Raw genomic sequence first — 26,719 nt, 5'->3', positions numbered from 1 at the left:
CGGCTCTGAAGATAAGTTGTGATATTGCAGCTTCAGCAGAGTTTGTTTAATCAGACCAGATTACGCCTGACAAGCTGATCAGTATGAAACTGAACTCCTGCCGCGGAGGCGTCACTTTTTAAGTTATAATGAACACGGATGGTCGAAGCAGAGCCTTCAGAATATGTTTGTCTGCCTTAATAAGTGCAAGAAGAATAAAAGGCAACAGAGTTCAGCCAAACATCGATGATGATGGATGACAGTTGGAAAAACATAAACATGGTTAAAAATAGTTAAAGGGATGTTTACCCCTATGTGTGGTATTGTACTGGCAGTCAAGGCCAAGATCTCTTGTCAAAAAGTAATTTCAGGAAGCTTTTCAAAGAGTCACGGAAGGATTGTAGACGGTGCTCGTCACATACATACAGGAGAAGGTCGTGGGTGGTCTCTGGACCCAGTGGATCTTCCATAGAATTACTGTTTTCATCTGTAAACAGCAGAAAATGACGATTTCCTTTCATGTCGTTGCTTGGGAAAAAGACATGAGATGTCAGAACAACACGACTGCTTTCACTCGCTTCTGAAGTCAGTCAAGCTTTCCAAATAGGAAAAATAACTTTGGCCCCAATGAAAAATAAACGCACACCAAACACTGATTCTTTATGTGCAGACGCACTTCCATGAGGGTACATCTCTCTCGCAAACGCATCATCAATCACACACTTCACACTGTCAAGGAGCAGAAGCAGCCAAGCGCACCATTAGCTTCTTACTCAAACCTCTTCTTTTCTTTTTACCTTCCACAAGCTCGTGTTTGCACCGTCTTCACGCTCTTGAATTATTGAATTCCTCTGTGTTGCACTCTCGCCAGTTCTTCCTCACTCCAGCTTTGAATGTGTGCTTACCGGGCATCTTAATCCTGAACCAGAACCATCTGCCCCCGTCATGTGGGCATGAATCAGAGCGCTGTGTGATACCCATCTCCAGACTCCACATTAAAAACTCTCTGCAGCTTCTTAAATGGAAGTTTTGTTGCTCTTGCGGATTTGACTGGCGAAGCAGAATTTAAGCCGGCGCTACAATTGCCCTTGAGTGGCTTTTCCGGGCTGTCTCTGTCCCTCCCTTTTCCATCTTTTATTCCCAAATCCTTCTGGTGTCAGGCTCGCTCTGTTCTCTCCAGCTTGGTGTGCAATGTAAACCTTTTCCCATTTTTGAGTCTTAATTCTATTCCAGGCAGTTTCTATAAATCGACGATGTGTTTTTTTATATTAATTTCCTTTTCATTTTGTCTTTTTACAATGATCTTCTCACTAACTGTCAGTATATTTGTTATAGTCCTTCATTTAGGGGGGGCCCATCTCCCACTTGGAGAGGCAAACACTGGTAGAAAATAAATGAATTAAAATACAGTTTTATAAAAAATAATTAATAAAATGATTCCCATTCTGATTCAGTCTCTAAGAAACCATTTGCACGACTGAATCTGACTAAATTCTGATCCTGCTTACACCTACTGTAACAAGTTTACCAAAATGGGAGCGTGCAAACACTACAACTGGAAACAGTCCCGGCCGTGGTGACTTAAACTTATGCTAAGATTTATTATGTGAGTTGAATGCAAGATAATTGTATTGTTTTATTGTGTCGCAAGAGTTCATTGCAGACTTGTGGTTAACACACAGGGAGCTTGATTTCTCCACCACACCAGTAAATCTTGTTTTACCCATTGTTTTTACAGCTTGTTTTTATCCCACCAGTGTTCGATTTTAAATCGACATTACTCTCAAAAACGCAAATATCTTCCAAATTTTTCTGATGAAGCATCCAATTGTTACATCCAACTTTTGGGGCAGGGGTCATAACCTCCAGTCTTAACTTTAAATATATATATATCATAACTGTGCAAACAAGCTTCTTTTTAATGAGTCTTGAGGAGGAAACCTGTGTTTTATAAGAGATCATTTATTTGCTTGTTATGGATTAAGGTCAATTCAGAGGTGAGTCGGTCTCATCTCATCTATTGATTCCTTCGCCAGTCGTTCTTGAGCAATTGCCCAGATAATGCAGTCTGAGTTTGAGAAACATTTTGGTTACCATCAATTATTATTGAGGATAATTGAATGGACAAAGAAGCTCCATGCATTTGTTGCAGTGGTCCCAACATGTATTTGTCAGGAGAACTTTCACCCAAAACCAAAACCTCACCAATAACCTGACCCAAACCATTTGAATGATAGATAGATATACTTAAAAATGTCATAATAATACTTTTTAGATTTTGTATTCTTCATTGTATTTTGTTCTTTATTTATTCTATTATTCATTTATTTTTGATTTAGATCCTAACATTTACAAAAACTAGCTTTACCAACGTGCTTCAAGGCTTCAGAACAACCATGCTACCTTACTGGACTTCAAACTCTACCCTGATTTGAGTTAGAAGTCGTCCTAGATGTGAAGGGATTGATTTATAGCTCACTTCTAAACCACAAACCTTTACCTGCTAGCCTGCAGCTGTCTCCTGCCAAGAGAAACGTCTTGATGGGAGTGAAGACGTCTGGACCAGCTGTGTTCCCTGGTGGAGGGTTTTAATGTGTTCCGCCTCTTTCCATCCAGAAGCACTAGAAAGCTCCAACTTCGAGAGTATTTGTTACCAGTAGAGGCAGAGTGTGGAGCTTCCTCTCTCCTCATGTAAATTTCATTACCAAGGGCAGTAAAACATCAACTGTCTGTGTCATGTGATGGTCGGTGTCAGAGCGTCTCTGTTTGCCCTCTGGCTGGAGTCTCTCTACAAAAGCATTGCAAGAGCTGAGAGCAGGAGACGGTGTCGGGCGTGTGATGCTTTTTTAACAGGTATTAGTACCTGTAACAGTTATAATTATGATCAAACCACTGATCAGTGTAAAGAGTAAGAACTACTATAAAACACATATGGTGTCCATTTTTGTCAAATTAACTATTTAACAAGTTTTGAAAATACATACATTCACGACTGGAAAAACGCAGACCTCTGCCAAGCAGCTCATGAAAGCTTTTTTCACCTGATGTCATCGCCCTATATTTATTTCATCCATGTGCCAATGTGTTTATTTGAGAAATCACTAATAGTTAAAATTCGAATGAGCTGGTTTGGACAGCAGGTGGCAGTGGAGTTACAATACTTGCCTCCACAACATACAAAGTAAAGTAAGTACCGTATTTTCCGGACTATAAGTCGCAGTTTTTTTCATAGTTTGGCCGGGGAAGCGACTTATGTGTGAAATTATTAACACATTATTTCTGGTATATCATTTCACATGTTATTTTCACACTAAACCGAAAGAGGGCGCTCTAGGCCTGTGTTGATAATTTTGATGTAGAAGAGGAAGCGCCTTCTACCTCCGGAGTTAGCGGAGTTGTTTAAAAGTGACACCGAGGATGAAGATTTCATTGGATTTTAGTTATTTGGAATTACACGGATGGTTTGGTAAACTTCTTAGCATGTTATTTATGCTATAGTTATCTGAATAACTCTTAATATGTTATGTTAACATACCAGGCACGTTCTCAGTTGTGTCATGTAACGTAAGCAAACCGTACAATTATTCAGCCTGTTGTTGCCTCTATTCTATTTCTATTTTAAATTGCCTTTCAAGATGACATGTCTGTTCTTGGTGTTGGATTTTATCAAATAAATATCCCCCAAAAATGCGACTTATACTTCAGTGCGACATACAGTATATATGTTTTTTCCTTCTTTATTATGCATTTTATGGCTGGTGCAACTTGTACTCCGGAGCGACTTATAGTCTGGAAAATACGGTAAGCGTGATTTGAGCTTCTGCCACAGCTCTTGTCTTGACTTCATAAGATTTGTGGATCCAGATCCAGAAGATGACTAACTGAAACTCTCTCAAATGTTTTTGAGTTATTTGGCAGACGGATGGATGGACATTGAAAGGTTGATGATTGGTGGTAGAAATAAAACTATTCCTATTTAGTGTTTTAGTCAACAATAGGAAAGGCATTTGGATCCCTGACTTTTCACAGCCTGATGTTATTCTAGTCTTATTTGGAGCGACAATAACATGAAGTCAAAACACACAGGTCCCTGCAGACACACACACACACACACCTTCCCTAAAACATGAGCACACATGAGGACACGTGTAAGTGGCAGGAACATCAGCAGCATTCATTATCCTCCTGCCTTTCTCACACACATGTGCCACACAAATCAAAAGATATTGTCTATTTGTGCAGTCCATTTTCATTTTCTGTCCTCTATCATCTGTTGACACACACAAAAACACACACCACAGAAATCCCGCTCTCACAGACACTCAGTCTCGCAAACACAGAAAATCGAAATCACAAATCGGCTTAACTCTCCCTGACACGTCTGTGAATTAAGCTTTTCCGTTGCTCTCCCTTTCCTATTATAAAAGCCTTGTCAGGGGCTGAATCAGTATCAGGAAGCCCATAGCTCCTGCTCCTCTCCTTCTTTGACTGTTTCCTTTTCGCTTTGTCTCCCTCGTTCTCTCCCCCCTTTCTCTCTCCCTCCAGCGACTCTCCCTGCTTCCCGTCTTACTCGTGACCTCCATCGGCTTTCTCCTTAATCATCGTACTCCCGTCCTCACAAAGACCTTCACTTCTCACTTCCCATTTCTTTCCTTCTTGCCGCCAGGAAACGATGATGGACTAGATGGTGTGCACATCTGAACTGAGTTTTCATTAAACGCTCCTCTTTGGCTGTCTATTTTACAGAGGAGGAGAGTAACAAAGCACAAATACCTCATTACTGTGTAACCAATAATACCTGTGGCAAATTACTTTTTGTCACAATATAAATGATAATTTCCAGTTGCAAACCGTGACCTTCACAGATGATCCTTCACCTCAGGCAATCTCAAAATAAGAGTTTAATAAGGTCCTCTTAAAAAAGGGCAAACAAGCCACAACTACACTCTCTTTCGTCGCCATTTAAATCTCCCCCTTTAACCACTTTTTGGACGATGATGATTGGTGGTTTTTGACCAACTGTGATTGCTCAATTTGACCCATAATCTCCAAACCAAGACACATGGATTAAACTTCACCACAAATTCATGAAGTCTGTGTGTGTTTAGAAAGGCCAGACATTTATTTTAGTGTCTGAGTAGTGTTACTGCAATGTTATAAATTATAATTTTCTCCATTGCTAATTCTGTGCCACTTCAGTACAGTAGAGTATTTGTGACGTTAAGTCGTTTTTTTGTCACATGACACAGACTATCCAGACAAAGTAGTGAAGAGCATCATTAACATAATGACTCACCCGTGTTCAAATTCAAAACCATCAATGCAGAAAATATATCAACAAATAATTTCCTTATCTTAAATACTGCTGATTGAATAGTGACGGATAATTTAATCGTCCTTCAGGATACATGTTTATGGGATTCATTCCTGAGGTGGGAAGATATTTGAGCAGGTCTAACGTCCGTTTATGGATCTCTTTAATGGCTTGTCCTCCATGCTCTTAATGCAAAGTGAGATCACATGGGCTTTAGCTAGCCACTTGATTCATGTGTAGTCGTGGATTCCTTCATCTGAATGTTGATCTAGGAAAGATCTGATGTCACACTGTGTGACTCGTGACGTCGCTCCCTCTTGATTCCATCACAGTGATTGTCTGCTCCTCTGCGTTGAAGAAAGGATAGAATGACACTCGTCTGTATAGAGTGAGTAATGTTGGTGGGGGGGCGAGGAGATCTGACACACTCTTTGTTCTTGGACCAGTAGGGGGCACACCAGCAAGCAGGGACACCAGAGTGTTCATGTGTCGGCGTGTCGCTCCGGAGCTCGCGGCGGCTTGGGAAGTGTAGCCATCATGAGAGCGATGGAAGATGAGAGTTTAGTTTCATCACTTTCCCTTGACTTTCGCAGCCGCATAGAAGAGAAGATTCTTGTCAGCCTTAAGGGGAAACCTGGCGAGTTTAACACCTGAAGGCAAACTGGTGAAGAGAGCGGGAAGTGAGCGAGGGCGCATCCTCGCCGGAAAGCTATCGCCACTTGTATTGGAAGATAGAAGTGTATTGATCCTCAAAAGTCTCTCTGATCTGTTTGTTCTTTTATCTGCATTCAGCCTGACGTTTCTTCAACCTTCTGTTTTCTCTCCAGCAACGCTGTGTTCTAGCTGAATCTGCTTTTTTTATTAGAGTCTGTCCCGCTCGTCTCAAACTTACATCTTCTTCTTTTTAACCACGTTCTGCTACCTTTGCTCACTCGCTTGAGTGTGTGTGTGTCCTTGTAGGTGTATGGGTGTGTGTGAGTGCAGCTTCACGCTTATTGTAATATATAATAAAAGTCAGACCTGGACAAACTGTGGTCCTTTGACTGTATTTATGTGGCCCTCTTGAGGTCACGTGACCGTTTTATTTTGTATTTATTCATAATATTCATTAAAGAGTCTTTAAATATAAATTATTTAAAAAATTGGAATAAAGGATTTGTTTTTATCAGCATTTATTATCACTTTAGAAAAACGAATATAAACATTCTATTTTATATAAAGTTGCATGAAAAACGAAAAAATAATAATTCAAGAATATTTAGTTTGATTGAGTTTAATTTATTGTCCAAAACTCCTATGAAGACATCCTCAGGTTACTCGTTTCTCCTCATTTATCTTTGATTATATAAAATAAATAAAAAGCAAGAAGCCTAAATACACAGTGAGAACAACAATACATTCAACAACAAAATACAAACCAAATTTGGATCCAGGATCTGCAGAAATAACAGTTAAAAGAGTCTGCTGCTCAGTCAACAACAACTCACCTCCTGTGGCCCCCGGCCAGTTGAGTCTGAGACCCCTGGCTTATGTGAACAACACGGTGCTGCGGCGTTACAACAACACGGCCAACAAGCTAACTCGGGGATTAGCATAGACACGTGTGCAGTCGTCCATCAATATCAACTGGCAGCTTCTCAAGCAGGTTTACTGCCTCAAGTAGCTGCTTAAGTTTAAAGTTAATTCATCATCAAAAGGTTTGTGAAGAATACATTTAGCAAAAAATAATCTTATACTGAGAGTCACATGACCAACCTGACGGGAGTTCTTTTTTCTGTGTTAACTGATAAATGTTGTATCCTCCTCTTCCTCCCCCAGGGTGCAGTGATCACTCCAGCGATGGACCACACTATGTCCATGCAGCCTGCCAGCATGATGGGTCCTCTCACGCAGCAGATGAACCACCTGTCCCTCGGCACAACGGGAAGTGTGAGTACATTCTTCGGAACTATGAAAGTCATCCGTGGAAGAGAGACACAGAGAAGGTTTTCTTCTTCTTCACTCCAAAAAGACGCTTGCAAGAGGTCAATCTGCTGCTTGGAGTGCTGACTAGTACACTGTGGGTTAGATGGGTTTATTGCATTTATGGATTGTTTTGACTGTGTTGACACAACTGTAAGAGGTGCGCGATAAATACTACTTCTGAGGCATTTCTGGCCTGCTCTAGATTCACCCTTTTAGTATCTTCTGGTGGTGCTCAGGTTCCATTTGCTCCTTAAAAATACTTTAGAGTTGTCCATGGTTGCTTCTAGTGACAATTTTCTTCTCTATGTTCACTAGGGGTCCTTGAACGCAGCATAGTAGTTGGACGTGAAAAATCAATAAAGCAAGTGGTTCTCTAGAGTAATTTTCATGAAATTACAAGTTGATAAAGTTCATTATTATATAATAATTGTCTTTCTTTAGACTTTTTTCCCATGGTTTATCACATGGGTACCATAAACCAGATACAAAAATGTTTTTAACATATAAATATGCAACAATTTGTACATACATTTGTTCAAAATACTTAAGACATAATTTCAATGAAGGTAATTACTACTTCATAAAATACAGTAAATATATTGATTTTTGAAAATAAGATCCAAATGTTTCATTTATTTTCACTTGGTTACAAACGTGTTATTCTGGTGAAGCATCACATATTCTGATATTCGATGTAGTTCATAATATAAAAATAAATTCTTGAAAACATATTCAGCTGATTTCCCATCATCACTTGGCAGCTCTCGTATCATTTTCTTGACACCTCCATGTATTCCCCGGAGAAGTATATTTCCTTCCTCATCTCTCCGTATTTACCAGATTTCCTGTGCAGCTCACCAGCCTGACACCACGTTTTGTTCCACTCGCTTTTTTTCCACACACACATTTTCTCAGCCTTAAATCACAGACGCGCTCTATCAACACACTTTGTTCCACACGTGCACCCCTCTGAACCAGGGACTCCCCTGTTTAAGGATCGGTTGTACTTAGAGGTGTCGCTCAGCGCTGAGCCTGACTCTATGCCCCCCCCCCCCACACACACACACACACACACCTGAGGGCCACTAGCTTTGCTGAGGCGTGCTTGATGTGCAGCGACGTGGGTGTGTGTGTGTGTGTGTCAGAGTGATTGAAACAGTGCTGCATTGTACAGTTATCCATGTGTTTCCAGGTGAGCTGTCAGCGCCTATAATGCCACGTTGCCCTGTCAGGTATGACCCCTCCCTAATCTGCCCCAGCTGTGCTAACAGGTCGGATTAGAGACAGAGTAATCTGCAATGATGGCGTCTCATGTTTGATGGGGAAAGTGGGTGACGGCGCTTTCATTCCTGGTTTTCTCTTCCGCCTGCTCGGCTTTCTTGAGACGCTCTTTCAAGATCTACTCCACACGTGGAAAATCAACTTTCAGTTTTTATTCAGGGAAATGTTTTCCATGATAGTATTCTGTGGTACGACACACACATGAGTTTTCTCCAGCGCACAGGAATGTGTTATGATGAAATAAAAGTGTTGGGGCTCAGTACAAGCCCATTAAGCATTTCAAACTGCTGAAAAAGAGAAAATAATTTACAAATGTATGTATTTTTTCATTATCACGGTCCAAATGGTGTTTTATTCTGAAGAAACTCTCCAAGTTAACATTAGGTTGTAACTCTTGACACGTCAAGAAGTTTTTTTTCACTGAAAAAATACATTAGATAAGTAGAAATAAGTTTAAATAATGTATATATGAGACCATTTTGTTGTAAACAAACAAGTCCAAAATTAGGACTTGATGTATCTAAAGTGTGTCTTTTTATCCCTATTATGCTTTTTTATCGTCTACATTGAACTGGTCCATGGTTCAAAAAGATCCCTAGTCTACTTGATGTGAATCTAGCCACCTGTCTCGTGTCTGCTGAGGTCAACTACACATCTGGGATGTTCTGAAGTCATCTATCAAAGGTTGTGTCAAATCATAAAATGTATACAATTGAACTGGAAAGTTAGTCGTGGAAAAGAGGTAGTCAGTGAGATCTGAGTCCCTTAGACGTTAAACCTGATCAACCTTCCTAAACTGGCCGATATATAACAGCATTGCCACTAAAACAACCTTCATTTCCTAATGAAAAAAGAGAAAGAAAATAAATGTTTTTCTTCAGAGGAACCAGAAGAAAAAATATTCATTTTGCAAAATGGAAACAGGTTTCCAGAATGAAGTGGTGGATTATCAGGTCTCTGTCAGATCAGTGCCTTCAGAATATTTAATATTACATTTAACATTTTAAGTAATTATTTACTTTTCATTGTTGTTTTGAGGATTTTTTTTATGCAACAATTAAATTTGAAGTTAAATTTACATTTATTTTCTTGTTAAATTATTAAATTAAGAAATTGTATTATTTTCCAAATGAAACATAAAGTTTGATATTATTATTCCAATAAATCAAAACATTCCAGCCTGAATGCATCATTTTCTGGTGGCAAAATGATATTAACATTTTTATTAATTAAATTTAAACTAGGAATAAATATAAATATATATTTTTTATTTTGAAAATGTAGTTTGTCACCCTGCATGTTTCCACCATGGGACATGACATATTCTTGTTTGTTTCAAAGTAAAAAAAAATGACTTACATTTTTTTTTTAAATGTCAATACTAAAGTTAACTAGGAGATGTTGCCAAGTTCAAACAGCAACGAAAGTTAAGTGGAGATTTTGTTCGTGTGACAATTCATTCTGGATATTATAGAACATTTACTCTGAATCAGATCTATTTTTGTTGTGTAAACAGGAAGGGATTGATCTTGGCTATTAACACAATTCATCAGATTGATAAAAAAAAAAAAACATGGATTGATGTGACCTCAGTGAACTCCCAGGATACTGAGCCGGTATTAAGAATGTCTGGTTTCATCCGTCAGCCAATAGAGCGCCACAAATAAAACCACCTGAGCACAGTTTAAGTACATTGACTGACTGAAGAAGTGATTCAGTTTATTGACCTCCGAGACTGAACTATAACTGCATGTCACTTAGGTGACTTAATGGGCCGTCGTGTTAAGTTGTGACAGAAAATTAGTGATGCTGACTCATTCATTCCGCTGACCTGCAAGTGTTTAATTCTTCCCAACCTCCACGAGGAACATCTGGCCTGTGGTTTATTGATGGCCGACATAAACCTGCCATCCGTGCTACCGGCTGAGTTATTTTACGGGCTCTGATGTTTACTCCTCTGGCTTATTTATCATCTTTAGGCTCTCGCCACTTAGCCGAAGTCTATCAGCGCCGTGTTTGTGTGCAGATGTGCGCCCTATTATTTCCTCTGCAACACATGCGTGTCAGCCACGACGTGTGTGTGAGAGCATGGCAGTGTTTGACATGACAGGAGGTGACCTTCCCTCTGTGTTTGCCATCCTATTCCTGTCATCGCATGTAGAACCCAAGCCCATGTTGTCATGGTGACAGCGGTGATTGACACAGTCTGTGTCACGGAAAGACAGATTTGTGTGAAGCTCTTTCCTCTATTATCTGCCGGATTCTTCAGGTTTTCCGATGGGGAATACACAAACAGGATGTTACATTTCCTGAGCTGTGTACGCTCGTAGTTAACCTTTACTCACCCAGAGACGCTTGACTAGACGCTCACACTCCTGGAGACATCGGTGTGTGTACGTTTACTTCCTCCTGCTTCACTCATTACTGAATTTAAACCTGAATTGAAATGTGTTCTGGCTCGTGTCGAACTAGAAAAGCAGAGAGAAAGCACATACTTTACGTGACTTTATGAAAATGGCAACAATAAAATCAAAATAACAATTTACATTTTTCAACAAATGTGAGGGACATCAATAATTGGTACAAAATTGGCACCAGTTCCGAATTAAACATAGTTACCGGACAAAAACATAAGTGGATTTCAGTTCCTTTCAGGTGTCTTTGTACCTGATTCAAATGTTGTCATTCAATGTATTTCAAATGTTATGGTTAATTCAACTTTCTTTGAGCACCGGTGAAGCACCACCATCGTTTCAATGTTTGGCACCGGCATCCTATAATAAAGTAAAGTGTTTTCAAATTCTTTTAATTCCTCAATTCTTACTGGATCAGGATGTGTGTGCAGCAGCAGCAACAAACAGCCATACAAGTCCATGACAATACCTTCAAAGGCTTCCTTAATCCAGATGGAACTCCAGACTATCACCAAGCGCTAATTTTACTATTTTCTATTGTTATTTTCTAGTTATGTTAACTCTTGTAAATGCTTTTACTGTTTATGTGAACCATTATTCACATATACTGTATGTAATTTCACAGAGAAGATGGTTAGTTGTGTAACTATACTGTTTTCTCTGTGTTGTTATTGATGCCGTGATTGTTAATGTTTTATAATTTATTTTTATTGACTTTGTATTTGTTAAAGTTAATCCATTGAATACATTTTCTTGTCACCCATAATTGGTTTGGTTATGTCCCCCATGTTTAGTGTTTTCACTCCAGTGATCTTCTTATTCTGTTTTTTTCTCATTAGCATTGATAGTTAGAGCCACATTTTCACCCCTTTTAATCTTAAAGCTTCTATTTCTATATAGAAAAAGATATTGTACTTTGTGTTTATGTCGTATCTATGAAATATCGACAAGCGCTACAATACTTGTCCTGGCTGCACAGCTAGACCATTAATAAAGGGCTCTGAGGGGTTAGGTTCTCTCGTCTCGCCCGTCACAGCAGGCGTGCACGGGCGTCACGGATGTGTGGGAAGACGGAAAACACATTGGAGAGGTCGTCTACTCAGTCACGTTTTTAATAAGTGTCTCTTAAAATTGTGGTTTTACAAGAGAGAGAGCGTTTGAGAGGTGAAGGGCGCCAGGAAAGGTCATCAGATCATCAAAGTGAGCATCAAAAAATTCAAGTCAATGTTTTTCTCAGGCTTGTTTATACTTAACAGGTGTTAAATATTCTTTCCTGGCACAGAATAAAATCAAAAGGCCTCAAATGATCTGAAAGAAAAGATTAAGTTTGTCACCTGCAGTCGGTGGTCACAGCTGAAGCGCAAAACCCTGGCTTATTAAATCTTCTCATGCCTAATTCAAATTCCAATTGTGGGCTGATATAACACTTCAAATGGACAGTCAGGACTATTTTGATACCCCTAATTATCTCCCGCTCCCCTTCATTTGCGCTCTCGCAGGTGAGCCGGCTGCATAAGTGAAAGGAGGCCGAGAGGTGAAGCCAAAAAGTCTGTGAAAAAATTGGTATGCATGGTTTCATTTCAGCAGGGAGAAGGTCACTTCAACCATCTCAGGCTCTTTTAGGAAATGCGGTAGGAGGGAGCGGAGGAGGAGGAGGGGGGGAGGGGTGGCAGTCGAGGAGGATGAAGGGATGACAAAGAGTGTCAGGATGTCTGGATGTGCCTCCTCACCCTGTCCGGGCGCATGACAGCCCTGAAGGTGTGATAACCTTTCACATGCTCAGACTTGCACATGCTAACATCCATCCAGGGGCGATCTCGCGGCGGCAGCGGGGGAGTTAATCACCCATGTCTGTGGCCTTTAGCTGCTCTCATTAGCAGTGTGCGGTGGAGCCGGACCCAATCCATTAGCGACGCTGCCGGTAATGACACTTCACCGGCATCATCGGGCCCTGAGCCAAGGAAGGCAGTCCGGCTGTATTGCTGCCTCTCACACACTGTTTTTTTTTTTTTAGCACTGTGAGACGCCGCCTTTTGTTTTTTGAAGTAAAACTGAGAGGAAAGAAATCCACTTCCCTCTTACTTGGACGCAGCAGGAAGTTGAGGAAACATGTAGTGATCAATTTAAGATCAGAGGGAGGGCCTTAGAACTTCTCAAGCACAAGCTTCAGACTCAAATTTTTAACTCCACATATAATATTGAATTCATATTTGGGTACCACAAGGATTAAAAAAGACGCCCCAAATAATAATAATTAAAAAAATGTTTATTAATAAGAAAAATGCAAAAACCATTAAAAGAACCACATGTTCAATATTACTCACCAGTGTGTTACCAGTTTTTGAGGGGTTATTTGAGTATTTTTGGTACTTTTGAACATGAGTATCGTGCACAGATATAACATTTAAGTATCAATACATGCTCGTCTGTAACAATAATAAGTGTGTAATTTCACCAGGACACCTCTCACTTCTATTAAACAGCCTTCATAGATCAGAGTCAACCACACAACACGAGCCACCGGCAAGACACCCCTTTGCTGTCTCCATTTATCCTCTTCCATATTTCATCGTCTCGTTCTCCGTGTGGCCTTGATGCTTCTGCTCATCTGTGAAGTGAAACAACAAGACGCCTTGACTTCCCTCTTTTGCTCGGTTTTCCTCCGATACTCTCGCCTGCTCTGCTGAGCAAGCACTAATATTCACCTAGCGCCCCCCGAAGGATAAAAACTGTATTGCATCCTACATGTTACCGCCACAGTTCAAGTTGACTTTCTGTGTTTTATATATATGTAATTATCAGGAACCATTGTGCTTGTGTTTTTTCCCCATCATTCCTGATACTGAAGATGTGTCTTTGGTTTGTGTTTCAGTACATGACAGCTGCTGCTGCAGCGCCTATGCAAGGGACCTACATCCCCCAGTACACTCCGGTGCCTCCAACAGCCGTCCCTGTCGAAGTAAGTATTTTTCATGTTGAATAAATAAAGTAACACATCTGAAAGTGAGGGTGTTGAATGTCCATAATATCTATATTTTGCTCATAATGTCACATTGTAACAAGGAAGAATTTAAAGGTTAAGTGCGTCACAATTACTATTTTTGCCCTTTTTTAAAAAATCAATAAACTTGCTTGAACGATGTTAGGGATGATTTTCAAGGAAGATTCATGAAGTAATTTCCAAGTATTTTTTATAGACCTCTATGAAGCCTGGACTCTCTCTCAGATCATTTGAAGTCTAATGCTACGGTGGCCCTGAAGATCAAACCAACAGCACGACTGCATTCACTTACAGCAGAACCGTGCATCTGCTGTGACGCACACATTAGGGTTATGTTTCGGCACTGTTTTGTAATTGTCCCTTGCCTTCATGGTCACTCACACATGTAGACACACACACATGCACACATGCTAACTAACATACATACACACGCAGACACACGATCATAAACACAACCACACAAATACTAACATAAACTCACCCGTAGAAACATACACACACTGACAGACACACACACACATACACATAGACACAGACAAACACGCACACCTACACACACATACCAAAATACACACACACATAAAAAGACACAAAGATACACACCTACACACACATACTAACATACACACACATAGAAACGCGCAACCATACACACACATACTAACATAAACTCACCCGTAGAAACATACACACTGACAGACACACACACATATACACTTAGACACAGACAAACACGCACACCTACGCACACATACTAAAATACACACACAGATAGAAAGACGCAACCATACACACTCATACTAACATACACACAAACATACACACCCACACAGAAACATACACACACATAGTAACCTACGAAGGGACACAAACAGAGTTATCTGTATCTTATGTATCTTATATACATTTGTGCCCAAAATAAAGTCTGACGCTACAAAACCATCCGACTCAAAGGTTGGTCAGCGTCCCAGGCAGCGACTCCTCAAGTGCATTGGCTACTTTGTCGCTTCAGCAGCTGTCTGAGCTCGGTCCAGCCTGAGAAATCATAAAGCAGCAGGCAGCCCGAGAACCCGTCTGTCTGGCAGCTGACGGTGCGCTCGCCCTCAGATGGACTATCGTCCGTGAATCAGATGACAGCAGCTGAAGTGAGACACCGAGCCGGCGGCCATTTTTCTCTCAGCCGGTTTGAGCTGCTGGTTAACTTGAACATCCGTCAGCCGCGGAGGTCCCGTTAGCCCACCAGCTACGGATGATGGCAGTTCCCTCTGACAGGACCATCACTTGTATCCCTTTTCTTAAAGTCGTCGCCCTCCCCAAGTCGGGGGGAAGAGTGAAGACGTGCCTCGGAGCGCCTCCGTGAAGGCGGCGGCGTCTGAATGCTGGCGTCAGCAGCCGAGTGTGTTCCAGTGAATCAGTCGTGCCTGCAGCTTGACAAATAGACGGGTCACATCCTTGAGCGCTTGTTAGCCGTGATTGAGAGGATTCAAGCATCCCTTCATCAAACAGGGAGAGTTACCGCGGAAATACTTGAACTACAAACTATCGTCACTCTTGCTGTCCTACCGGTGTTTATTAGGGGTCGCTGTCGGTGAAAACACCTGAATACAAGCAAACATTTCTCATTGAATATCATTTAAAAAGACAAAATGAAGTGTCAAGTGTTGGAAAATACTTATTTTCTACAGAGGTGGTTCTCAACTGGTGGGTCACGACTCAACAGTGGATTGCAAACACAAGTTCACAGTGCCTTTATTTTAAAGGGATTTTTATATGCTGTAAAACAATGCTCATTATTTCAAGATTAATAAAACTTTACTTACATTATTTTAGAATTTTAGCAAAGAATTTTGACCTGAAACTGACCAGCTGTGAACCCAACTGGGTTTAGAACCCCACACATGACCTTTATTTCTAAACCTTCTTTACCTGCTGAGGAGTTTTTTTATATCTGTATATTTTATCATGTTGTGTATTGTAACTTGTTGTTTTCTCTTTCTATGTATTTAAATAACTAATGAGGGTTTTGTTAGGGGGTGTTTTTGCCTTGTTTTCGGGCGAGACTTTGACGTCATTGTGGGGGAAATGGTGCGTTTCCAAAGAGAGACCAGTAAGGGCATCCTGGTCAAGACAGAGCTGAGCCAAAAGGCAAAACCCCCCTTTTTTCCTAGCATCACCCACTTCCTCATTTACTAAGCTTGGTCATCCATGATGGAGTGAGGGTAAAGCCAATATCTGTATCCAAAAAGAGGTCAGTGGCGGTCACATGACCATGCCCACATGACAGGAAGTGTTCCAGGCATGTCTCCGACTTATATGGGTGTAGTCTCTCCGTGCTCCTGTGTCTTCCTCAGATAAGTCTGAGACTCATTTCCTCGACTGCTGCCCTCACGAAGTTCAGTCAGTTTCTGGAATTATTTTTTGTCAGTCTGATCATGTGGTCTCAGTCCGAGGTGTAGACCTGATACAGCTGTCGCTTGTGTGTCCAGGGTGTGGTGGCCGACACTTCCTCACAGACAGTGGCTCCCTCGTCACAGGAAGTGGCCGCTCAGCAGCAACAGATTCAGGTGGACAGTGCTGCTGATCACGTTCCTGCTTACTCCTACCAGTCCAAGTAAGTCACACACACACCGTTGACAGGAAATACTCACTTCTAATAAACTCTTTACCATGACCTTCAGGTCACTTTGGTCACCTGTAGAGTTCATGGCTAAATAATTGATTAAAAAAAACATAGTAATAACGGAAATTTGACACAAGTAATAAAAAATTATACATTTTAACCAATACAAACTAATGATGAAAGTTTCCTGCCTGGTCGTTTATGTTTAGTTTACTACTAAGCACTTTGATTTATTCATCAGCTTTCTTACGAAAATAAAATTACTTTTGACTCATAACCAAACTTACTACAAATTGCGTATCAATCCCAATCTCACCCCTGCCTGTTACCCCTCAGTGAACTCATCTACAGCTGTTCAGATAAAGTAATTTGGGACGCTTCCAGAAGTATTTGGTTGTTTGAGTCACAAAGTTGCCGACCACAGATAAGAAAGGAAAAATAGATGGTAAATGCCTTTTGGCTCAGCTCTTTCTTCATGACCAATGATCAGAAGCAAAAATAGCCAGTGTTGCAAAACGCAACACAAGAATTTGAAAGAAAGAAGAAACAATTAAATAATATGAATACAATAAAAAAAAGATTGATGAAATAAAATACAACAAATAAAAATTAAAATAAGATGACAGAGACCCCAGAGACACTTGAGATCTTTCAACCATGTTAACATTTTCTTTTGCGTTGTATTTAACTTAAAAGATGATCCGGATCCAAGGAATAGTCTGATTTGTTAGAATCAAACTTAGGTTGTTGATAACTCCTCTTCCGTGTCTAAACAAGAAGAAGCTGTCTCGCATGCAGTTAATACAAAACTCTGCAGCCAGAATTCTGACCTGAACTCTTCACTTAAAATGATGGTTCTTACTTTCACAGCTATTCACGGTCACGCCTCACCTTACATCAGTAAATCGATCCAGCCTTACACCCCAGCTCGGGCTCTGAGGTCTGTGGATCAGAATCTGCTTATGGTTCCTCGCACACACTTGCTCCTGAGATTTAAAACCATCTCTCTCTCTTGATGGATCTACTGACTCCTTCAAAAACATCTTGAGACCATTTTATTTTTGCAGCCTTTTCCCTGATTTTCTGGGACTCTTGTGTTTTTTTTCACATGTGTCTTGACCTTTTAAAGTATATATTTTAACTGTGTATTTTTTGTGATTGTTAAAGCGCTTTGTGACCCTGGTCTAGAAAGGCGCTTTACAAATAATTATTACTTACTTACATTTCCTGTGTTCCTTACACTGCATCGTGATCTCACCTGAACACTTCTGTCTGTGTCTCCTCTCTCATCAGATAGCAGTGGCCTGAGCAAGTGTTCCTGTGACAGTGTTGCCTTGAGACAGAAGCTAGCTGCACTGTGAGTGTGAGGAAACGAAAAAAGATTACTTCCAGATTGCCCTGGCACTAAAAAAAACAAAACATTTTTCATTTTCTACCTGGCCTTTGGAGAGAACAAATGAAGGACATAAGAAGTGCTGAGGCGGGAAGAAATGTTCTAGCCTTTGTTCCAGGCAGAAGAAAATTCTCAAAACAATCGAAAAAAACTACAAAAAAATAAAAACAAAAAAAACAAATAGAAAAGATGAATGCTATGGTAGGTGATGAAGTTTATTTTGTCATTTAGAAACGGGGAGTCAAGATGAGAAACACAGAGATTGTCTTCCTCAGATATTAAGCTACAGTTTCTTTTCACTTTTGTCTTTTAGTTTTCTAGATATATTTGGAAGTGTTTTCTTTCCAGAATCATCATGGCCTTAATTTGAAGGGCGGAAGAAACTCTTACAGTCTGACGGCTGTTAAAAAAAAATCCAGTCTTTCGGACGGTTCGGTGAGTGCGAGACACTGGACTTGTTGTTCTGGAGAGGAGACAAAAAGAATCTATCATTTTCGCTGTACAGGTTTAATAGAAAGAGCTTTTTTCTGTTTGTCATTAGAAGATAACTTTGATAATATTGTCAGAGGTAAAGAAGAAAAAATACAAAAAAAACTATGTGAGAAAAAAACTAATGTCTGTTGGGGCGGGGCTGGGGGGAGGGGGGTAAAGCTTTGAAGAGATTTTTCACTATGAGGAAAAAAAAGACAACAAAAGAAAAAGTGCTGCGTTTCCGCTGTGGGAAGCTGCTCCATCTTTGTGATCATGTTATTATTTCACGAGGAAGTTGACATTCGTGCTTTTTATCTGCCACGTTTTACTTCTTTTCCGAGATGTTTCAGCCCGCTTTGCTTATCACACTGCGACAAACAGGAGAAAATAAAGACAAAAAAATCTGGCAGTGAAACAAATACAGTAGATAAATAGGAGCTTACGGTTTAAAATCAATCTGTGCAAAAGCAATAGAAGAAATTGTTGACAATTTCTGTAGTTTTTTTTTCCTAGTTGTGGATCAAATGCAGCCCAAGGATGGCCATTTTTATACCAAAGATGAACAGACGCTCTGAACCAGAGGGTTTACTTTTCTCCTTTTTGCATTTTTTTGTTTGGTTTTTGTTGTTGATGATGTTGCTGTTGTTGATGTTAATGTTGATATTGTTGTTGTTGTTGCTGTTGTCGTCATTTTTCTTTTTACATTTGACCTTTAATGGCCGGACCAGTCCTTTACTATCCTTCTTCACTCCTTCTGTTCACTGATTAAAGCTCTTTTTTTTCCACGTCTGAGTGAATTTTTACGAAAAAACACATACACACACCAAAACACTTTTTTGTCACTTTGAATTGTTTCCAATTCAATTTAATTTCTTTCAGCAGAGTCTAGGCAGGCTCATGCTCTGTTCATACATGTTTGACCCTAACCCTAAGTCCTCTCACCCCTAGTTATAAGGGACATATGTTTGTCAAATCTTTCCAAAATAGTATTATAAATAATTTCTTGAAGATATTTTAAAAAGAAGAATAACTTATTATTATCATGTTTAGGCAGCAATTTTCCATAAAATCGATGGAGGACAGACTCATTTTGTTTACGAATTATCAAAAAAGTTGTTAATTCAATTATATCGACAGAATATAACAAGGTCAAAGGTTAATGAAGGCCCAAAGAAATGTCCCGGCAATTGAACAATGGTGGCCACAAAAGCCAAAACTACCTAATTTCACAAGGATAATGTGATTGAGCAAATTGAGGAGACCAAAATGATCACCCTCCGGACAGAAAACAGATCTGCTATGAGTCACCCAACTCAGGATGTGGTCTGGAACGGCGGCAGATCACGGCCAGACTTATCCGAGTCGGCGAAATGCGGTTGCCAACGCCATCTATCGTGTGAGGACTGAAGGTTTGGAGACGAATTGACCTACAAAAGCAGTGATCAAGTGGTAGAGATGATTTGTTTTGACTCTTCTGTTGAGAGTTTGGCTCTAGCAAACGCAGCGTGACGACCGACTGGCGGGTCGTAAATGATCTCATCTGTCTTGTCGTTGGTACAGAAGCCCGGTTAAAAGGTTTCTCTTGCACATGATCGGGCTCACAACCTGTTTCAGAACCGTCGTGGCCGCTGAGCATCTGTGACGAACGCTATCAGCGCTCTGTTCCACCGCTCATGTCCCAGTTTGTAGCACAAACATCCCCTCATCCGGTCCTTCTGCCCTCGAGCTGCGCGAGGATTCAATGACTCCAGCGCTGAAGATTGTTGTCATGAGACTGCGGACATTCCTGCCATCATTACAGCAGCTAGTGTGTGTGCTCGCAGCGTGGTGTGTCTGCTGCATTCTGTTGACTGGCCCTCCACCAAAGTGGTGCTAAAGCACAGAAACAACCTTTTTTCCAGCTTCACTGGCAACATTAATGTGCCATGGCCGGGCTGAGATCCTTTGCTCTCATTTCCCCCTACCGCCCTGCCCCCCTCCACTTCTCTCAAGCTTTCGCCGAGGTTTCTTCTCTTTATTGCATGGCGCAGAAGCAGAACCACAAACCAATTTCAGTCACTCTCCCAATGAGGCTTGACGGTCTCAATTTGTCTCCCTCGGGGGCAATAGGATCCACTTGAGTGTCCCTCAAAATACCCATTCCCCCTGACAGAAGGGGAGGTTTTTGTTTGGTGACAATTGTAATTGAGCTTTGGCTCCTGATCTAAGTCGCTCCGACACAAGTGTTTCTGGGGCTGATGGACATCACAGTCTCGTCAAGTAACCCAAGGATTTTGATGAACACGGAATAAAGCTTCAATAAGGGCCTCAGAAGCACCCGGACACGCTTGTGTAAGTCACTGTGACGCTCCACATAAAGCTGATGAACTGGTGCTGAAGACGAAAGTAAGCACCCGATGATGGTCCCCGATGAGCTATTAGCAACATCCAAACTATAACAGGGATTCTCTTTGCTTCTCTTGTGTTTATGCTGCTCGAATGATAGCTAACCTCTCCAAGAAATGAAGGCTCACTTAAAGAGACTCGCAGATGAAGCATCACTTTATTTTTTCTTTAGTTATCAAGAGACTTTTATTTCAGTACGTTTCCCTGTAAAAGATAAACCGTCATTAAAGCTAGACTCAACATCAAGACTAGATAATGCATACAGGCTTCATTTGTTAGCTTTATTCATGCGTAATTTAACTAAATTCTTGATTATTCTACAAACAAAAAGGGTGCTAGCTACTAGCTTATAGTAAGCTTGGTACCACAGTATGGTTTGCTATTTACTATAATTGTCTGTCTTGGTATCACGCAAAGTTAGCTTAAAGAAGAACTGGTCAAATATTAAAATAAACAAGGAAGTCCGGGTAAATACAATGACAGCACCAACATAGCTAGCATAGATACACCACGCTCACCAAATACCTGAAAAACGGAATAACACTTGATTGTAACAATAAATCACTTCATATTTTTTCAAATCTCAACGATAAATACGATAATCTGCTTTGCTTTCACGTTGGATTCAACCACAGCAGGAACACTAGTTACTGATATTTAACCAAAAGTAAATTAACTCAGTTGCTGAAACGGTCCTGAGATGAAACATCTGCTGAAAAAAAGCTGTTTAAAGCCTTTTTGGTTAAGTGTCAGAGTACAGAGTGTTTGTATTAGTGCGGCGAGCAGAACTCTCCAGACGTTATTATTGAGCGTAATAGCTTTGATGTGGATTATTTTTTGCGAAACAACACAACAGACGGTCTCAGATTCAGACGTAATGGCATTATTGCAAATTGGTTCTCAAAAAAAAGCTGAGAGAATGTGGTCAAATGCACAACAAAGTATATCATTTCGCTAATGGAGTTGTAGGAAATGAAAAATAAGGAAGCTGGCTACAAAGAAAGGAACTTTTCCATCAGAGTGACTCAGAACATTGTCAAGAAAAATACATGACTTTAGTTGAAATGATGGGAATATAAATGTGTTTGTTTTGAAAGAGCTCAGGTGAGGGGTTTTTTTTGGGGGGGGGGCATGTGGGGTAAAACCTGAGCAGCCTTTGTGTCCTGAAATGATCTCCAGGAACAGGTAAATAACATTTATATTGTGACTGAGGAGTCTGTAAAAATATCTAAAAGAGTCAACATTGGATGTGTGACATATTTCAGAAATAAACATGGAAAATGAAGGATTTTATTTCAGACATTAAATATTCCTGAAAGTTCAGTTATTTTAACGATTGGAAATGAAATAAAAAACATCAGTAGTTTTAAGAATTAAAGAAAAATAACACCGTTTTGATTTTTTTTTTTTTTCAATTGAATTATATTGCTTTAGAGAAAAACGGAATCTTAAAATTATAAATCACTAGTTATGTAAAGAATTATTAGAGAAGCTTCTTAATTCTTTAAACAATGGTCATCAATCTCCTTTTTACATAATATGATGATCAGACAGAAGAGAAAACATTGAATGTTTTTTTAAAACTATGTCACAGTTATTGATGTAAGAACTCAAGTGAGTGTGGTGTCTACCCAGAACTAACAAATGTAAAACACATGTTAAACCAGAAATTTAAAAAAACTGTCCATAATCACAGTCAGAAAACTCATGAGGAAAGAAATCTTAAATGAAAAAAACACAATGCTAGCCTATTCAAATGTCAACACAAGGGTAAGGCATTAAGGTAGAAGCTGTAAGTGTGTGTTCATAAACACATTAAGGCATTAAATCTAGAAAAAATATAAACTACAGAGAAATCAAAGGATGAGATGATCCGACACCACAGACTGGAACAAGGAAGCTTTTACAGCAGCTTGTGGTTTGCTGATTGTTGTGTAGTTCCTGCAGATTAAATTGTCATCTAGTGTGGATGTTTGGTGGCTTAAAAAGATTCTTAGGATATTTTGGATCTGTGTTGTTGCTGCAGTGAAGAGCACTTCCTGCTGGAGCTACAGTCATCGACTTGTTGAGACACAAACAACAGTTTTGTTTACGTCATTCCGGTGGAAAAGCTGAGTCTCTTCGGAGTGAGGCCGATCTTGTGATGGCTCCCACGGTTCCGGATTAAACCAGTTCAATCCTTTGAAGGCAAGGCGGTATTATGTGAGCCTTTCTAACCGCCTCCCTCCGTCTCTGCACACAGTCGCCTCATTAGATCTATTACATGTCATCGCTGGTCCTCGTCATGTGTTCCTGGATCCTCCTCCTCGCGAGGCACAAAGCCGTCCAGTATTGATCCAGGCGTGTAAGAAAAACAGTAGTTCCAGAGTTACTCTTGCAGGCCGTCCCTCACTCGGAGGTGCAGCTCAATAACTCATCTCACACACACACACACACACATCGCGGTGGGAAAATTGCTCCTTCTCTCCCCCACAAGAGCGAGGCCCTGCTTTTTAATTGATGCTCGGGTTCACCTTTGATGAGAGCTATCGATTGGCCACACAGACCCTGGAGCTGGGCCAACCATCGCCGCCCTGCACCAGTTCAAACTGCCTGCACGGACGGAATTAATCCTGCCATCTCCAGGAAACCAGAGACGAATTGTTTGTGTACGCCCCAGACTTCCTCTGGTCAGAGACTGTTGTGAATTCGACACATATTTATTGTGACAGCCAGAGTTTTACAGATAATCACTGAATGATTGAGTGGTGAAATTAATTCAAATTGACTTAAATTCTGCACTTTCAATGTATTTATTTGATGTAAATAATATGGTAAAAAAAATGAAAACTTACATTTATAAACCCCTTAACTGTGAATTAATTATCCAAAATAAATCCCGGTCTAAATATTAATATTCTTAAATATTCTCACACATCTTTCTTAAATGTAAAATTTTGATCAAAGAAGTAAAATGACTTTGTGCAATCATGGGTTTCTTTTGGCACTTTTTGTTTGCATCACTTTCTAACTCTCCTGTGTGTGTGTTTGTGTAATAAAGCTTCTTAATAAAAATATAGAGAAATGCAGTGTTGCGTGTGTGTGTGACGCTCACACGTGCACACTCCTATCATCACACCTCCAAACAGCAGCGGGAAGCGAACGGAAGTCTTGTTATTATTATTCCGCCTCGCAGCACCTGCTGAGCCTGACCTTGGGCCTTCGCTTCCTGGCATAATTACAGCCTGTCCAAATGGAGCTAATACCCCTCGATGGGATTCCCCGAACCGCGGCTCTCGCACACTTGATTGGGTGTAAAGTGGTCTTAATCAAAGATGGAGGAGGCTGCCGGAGGAGGGAGCGGATCGATGGCGATCAATCTGCCTCTTCACTCTCATTTAAGCCTAATCAATTGCTGTCCTTGTCGCCTCCCGGGGACTCCAGGACCGTCGCTGTCACACCGCCGCCAAGTTTCCAACAACTGGGAGGGAACGAGACCACAACAAAAGGCCTGAGCAGGTGAAGTATTGACCACACTTAACACGGAGACTCCATTAGAAGACACAAACCATTTGTAAGGTGTAGATCAATTTCATTTTTGGAAGAATACTATTTCATTGTGTCTGCAGTGGAACCGCCGTGAAGGTTGTTGAACAGTGTTAAATGAATGTTTCAATTCAAAAAAAAAAATCATTTTCTACTCACTCTCATGTTGAATAAGGGTCGAGATTATTTCCAGAGTAATTTGTTTCTTTTTAAGGTAAAAGGCAAAACGTTTGGTCCATTTAAATGTAGTGTATTCATCCTTGTCCAAGAAGACACTTAAAAAAATTTAAATACCTCTATGGTACTCGTCTGTAATGTGCATCTCGTATTGAAGCCTCGACATGAGGAATTGTTCAAACAATGATTTCTTGATTGATTTATATTTCAATCTGAAACATGTTCACTGTCGATGTGAATGCAACTGACTACCAATTTGTTAGTTTTTGACAAAATTACATTCATCTACAAAGTAGGCCAATAAGGGGTCTAAAGTTAGTTGAAAATCAAGCCTTGAAAGGAATAACCTGATGTGGAAGTATAAAGAAACTTTGACAGGTCCATCAGATTCTCCGTTATCTACTCCGTACGCTTCTTTCCTCTTTGCTTTTTTCTACATGAAAATCTTAGACCTCTCTCTTGCTTTGTTACTTCAGGTGTCACCTGAAACGTGTCACTTGTTTGTTACGTGTTTGGTGTGAACGCACCTCATGGAGGTGTGCAACCGTCAGGCAAAGTATTTCACCCGACGCTCCGCTATCACTGATCTGATCTCTCGGATTTCAGACAATCTTAAATAGTTTGGATCAGGGCGGTCAAACTAAATCACAAAACAAATAAAACGTTTTCTGGACGTTCTATAAGTGCATCTTTTAACACATTGTGGGTTTTTTTGTGTGTGTGCTAGCATTAGCAACAAGCTGCTTGAGCTAGTTCTGTTGGTAAATTTCCTTATAATTGTTGACATCATTAATCTTAATTCATCTACATCACTTATCTTGGCATTCTTTTATAAATATACGGGTCACATTAAATCACTAGGCGGGACCTCAGTAGGAAGCTTTCTTTTTTTTTTAAATAGTGTAAATCAAGTGGTTTTTGACAAAGATTATAGAACAGAGAGTGCCATCTAGTGGCCTTTGAAAAATTATGCTGGTGTTCATGAAACCTTAAACTCAAAAATATAATATCCTTGATTGAATAATGGAGTTGCTGATCCTCATCCCTGTTGCTTCACTCAGTTACACAGTAAACCACTAACGCTTCAGGTAAGTAAATCAGTAGTTGGTCTCATCATGTGTTTATGAGTCGGAGTAAATAACTGATCACTTCCTGACACCTCTGACCCATCTTTCCATGACCTCGTGCACACAGCCGGGCGGCGCGTAAACATGACGTAATCCTTTATCCAGTAAAAAGCCAGAGATTCAATCTCGCCTCTGTGGAGCCAGCAGCTCTTATCTGCAGAGAGAGAGAGAGACGTGGCAGCTGAGCACCACAAGAGAGCAGCAGACCAACACAGATGTTATCAGCCCTACACACACACACACACACACTCCACCATTAGCCATTTATCTACAGACGTGATGCTGAGATAGAAACACCATGAACACATCTGTCCTACTTTACTACAAATTGTTTCTACACACAATGTTTAGTTCAGTGTTGACACCGGCTGAGTTAACACGTTGTTTCTCTGAGCCTCACGAGAGGTTCCTCAGCCATGTTGTGTTTCCAAGGTTTATTTAATATACAAAATGTTGATGGGGTGGTCCTTCAACAGTGCATTTGTGTGTGTGTCAGCAGTGTGTCTGAATCATTTTTGGATGACCTGAGTGTTCCAGGTGTGTCTTCAGGTCCAGGATCTGTGTGTGTCAGCAGACTCGTGCTTCCTCTCTACCTTGTGAGAGCCGTAATGAACCAGTTGGGGATCTTCTCTGCTGAGCTGCAGTTCAAACAATAGCAGAGGATGGACGTGTCTGGATGAGGAACTTCATTATTCTCCTGATCTGGGAATATGTGCAGCGACATTAAGACAGTAAACTCATTACAGCAGCTAAATATGGAGATTTAATTAGAGGAAACGTTGGATTCAGGAAGACGCAGCAGTCATCAGTGTGTGTGTTTGAAGTTTGTGTGTGCATGTGTTTCTTCATGTATGTGTGTGTTCAATTATGTGAGTGTGTTTGTTTGTGTTTGTGTATATGGATATGAGTGTGTGTGTGCACATGTTTTTGTATTTCTGTATGTGAGTGTTTTTCTAAGTAAGTGGGTTGATGTGTGCATGAGTTTGTGTGTGTGTGTCCATGTATGTGTCATGTGTGTCAGTGCATGCTTTTGTGTTCATGTATGTGCATGTGTGTGGGTGTTTCTG

At 40.4% G+C, this 26,719-nt stretch overlaps 1 protein-coding gene across 4 annotated transcripts in view; it reads left to right on the top strand.

Annotated features, from left to right (window-relative positions):
- The window catches only part of rbms3 (RNA binding motif, single stranded interacting protein), a 192,575-nt gene extending 174,582 nt beyond the window's left edge, over nucleotides 1-17,993 (top strand). For 2 of the 4 annotated variants that reach the window (XM_087787709.1, XM_087787707.1), the window contains exons 11-14: nucleotides 7,112-7,233; nucleotides 13,834-13,912; nucleotides 16,441-16,565; nucleotides 17,872-17,993. In XM_087787709.1, coding sequence (XP_087643835.1) covers nucleotides 7,112-7,233; nucleotides 13,834-13,912; nucleotides 16,441-16,565; nucleotides 17,872-17,935 — 390 coding nt within the window. In that variant the 3' untranslated portion in view covers nucleotides 17,936-17,993. Of the gene's footprint in view, nucleotides 1-7,111; nucleotides 7,234-13,825; nucleotides 13,913-16,440; nucleotides 16,566-17,867 lie in introns of all 4 variants that reach the window. The other 2 variants (XM_087787708.1, XM_087787710.1) reach the window with 2 other exon arrangements.
- Nucleotides 17,994-26,719: the final 8,726 nt, after the last annotated feature.

The sequence above is a fragment of the Callionymus lyra genome, chromosome 3, assembly GCF_982586985.1.
Source record: "Callionymus lyra chromosome 3, fCalLyr1.hap1.1, whole genome shotgun sequence".
In the NCBI taxonomy this organism is placed as follows: domain Eukaryota; kingdom Metazoa; phylum Chordata; class Actinopteri; order Syngnathiformes; family Callionymidae; genus Callionymus; species Callionymus lyra.
Note: the sequence above shows the minus strand (reverse complement) of the source record. Positions and strands in the feature narration are given on the sequence as shown.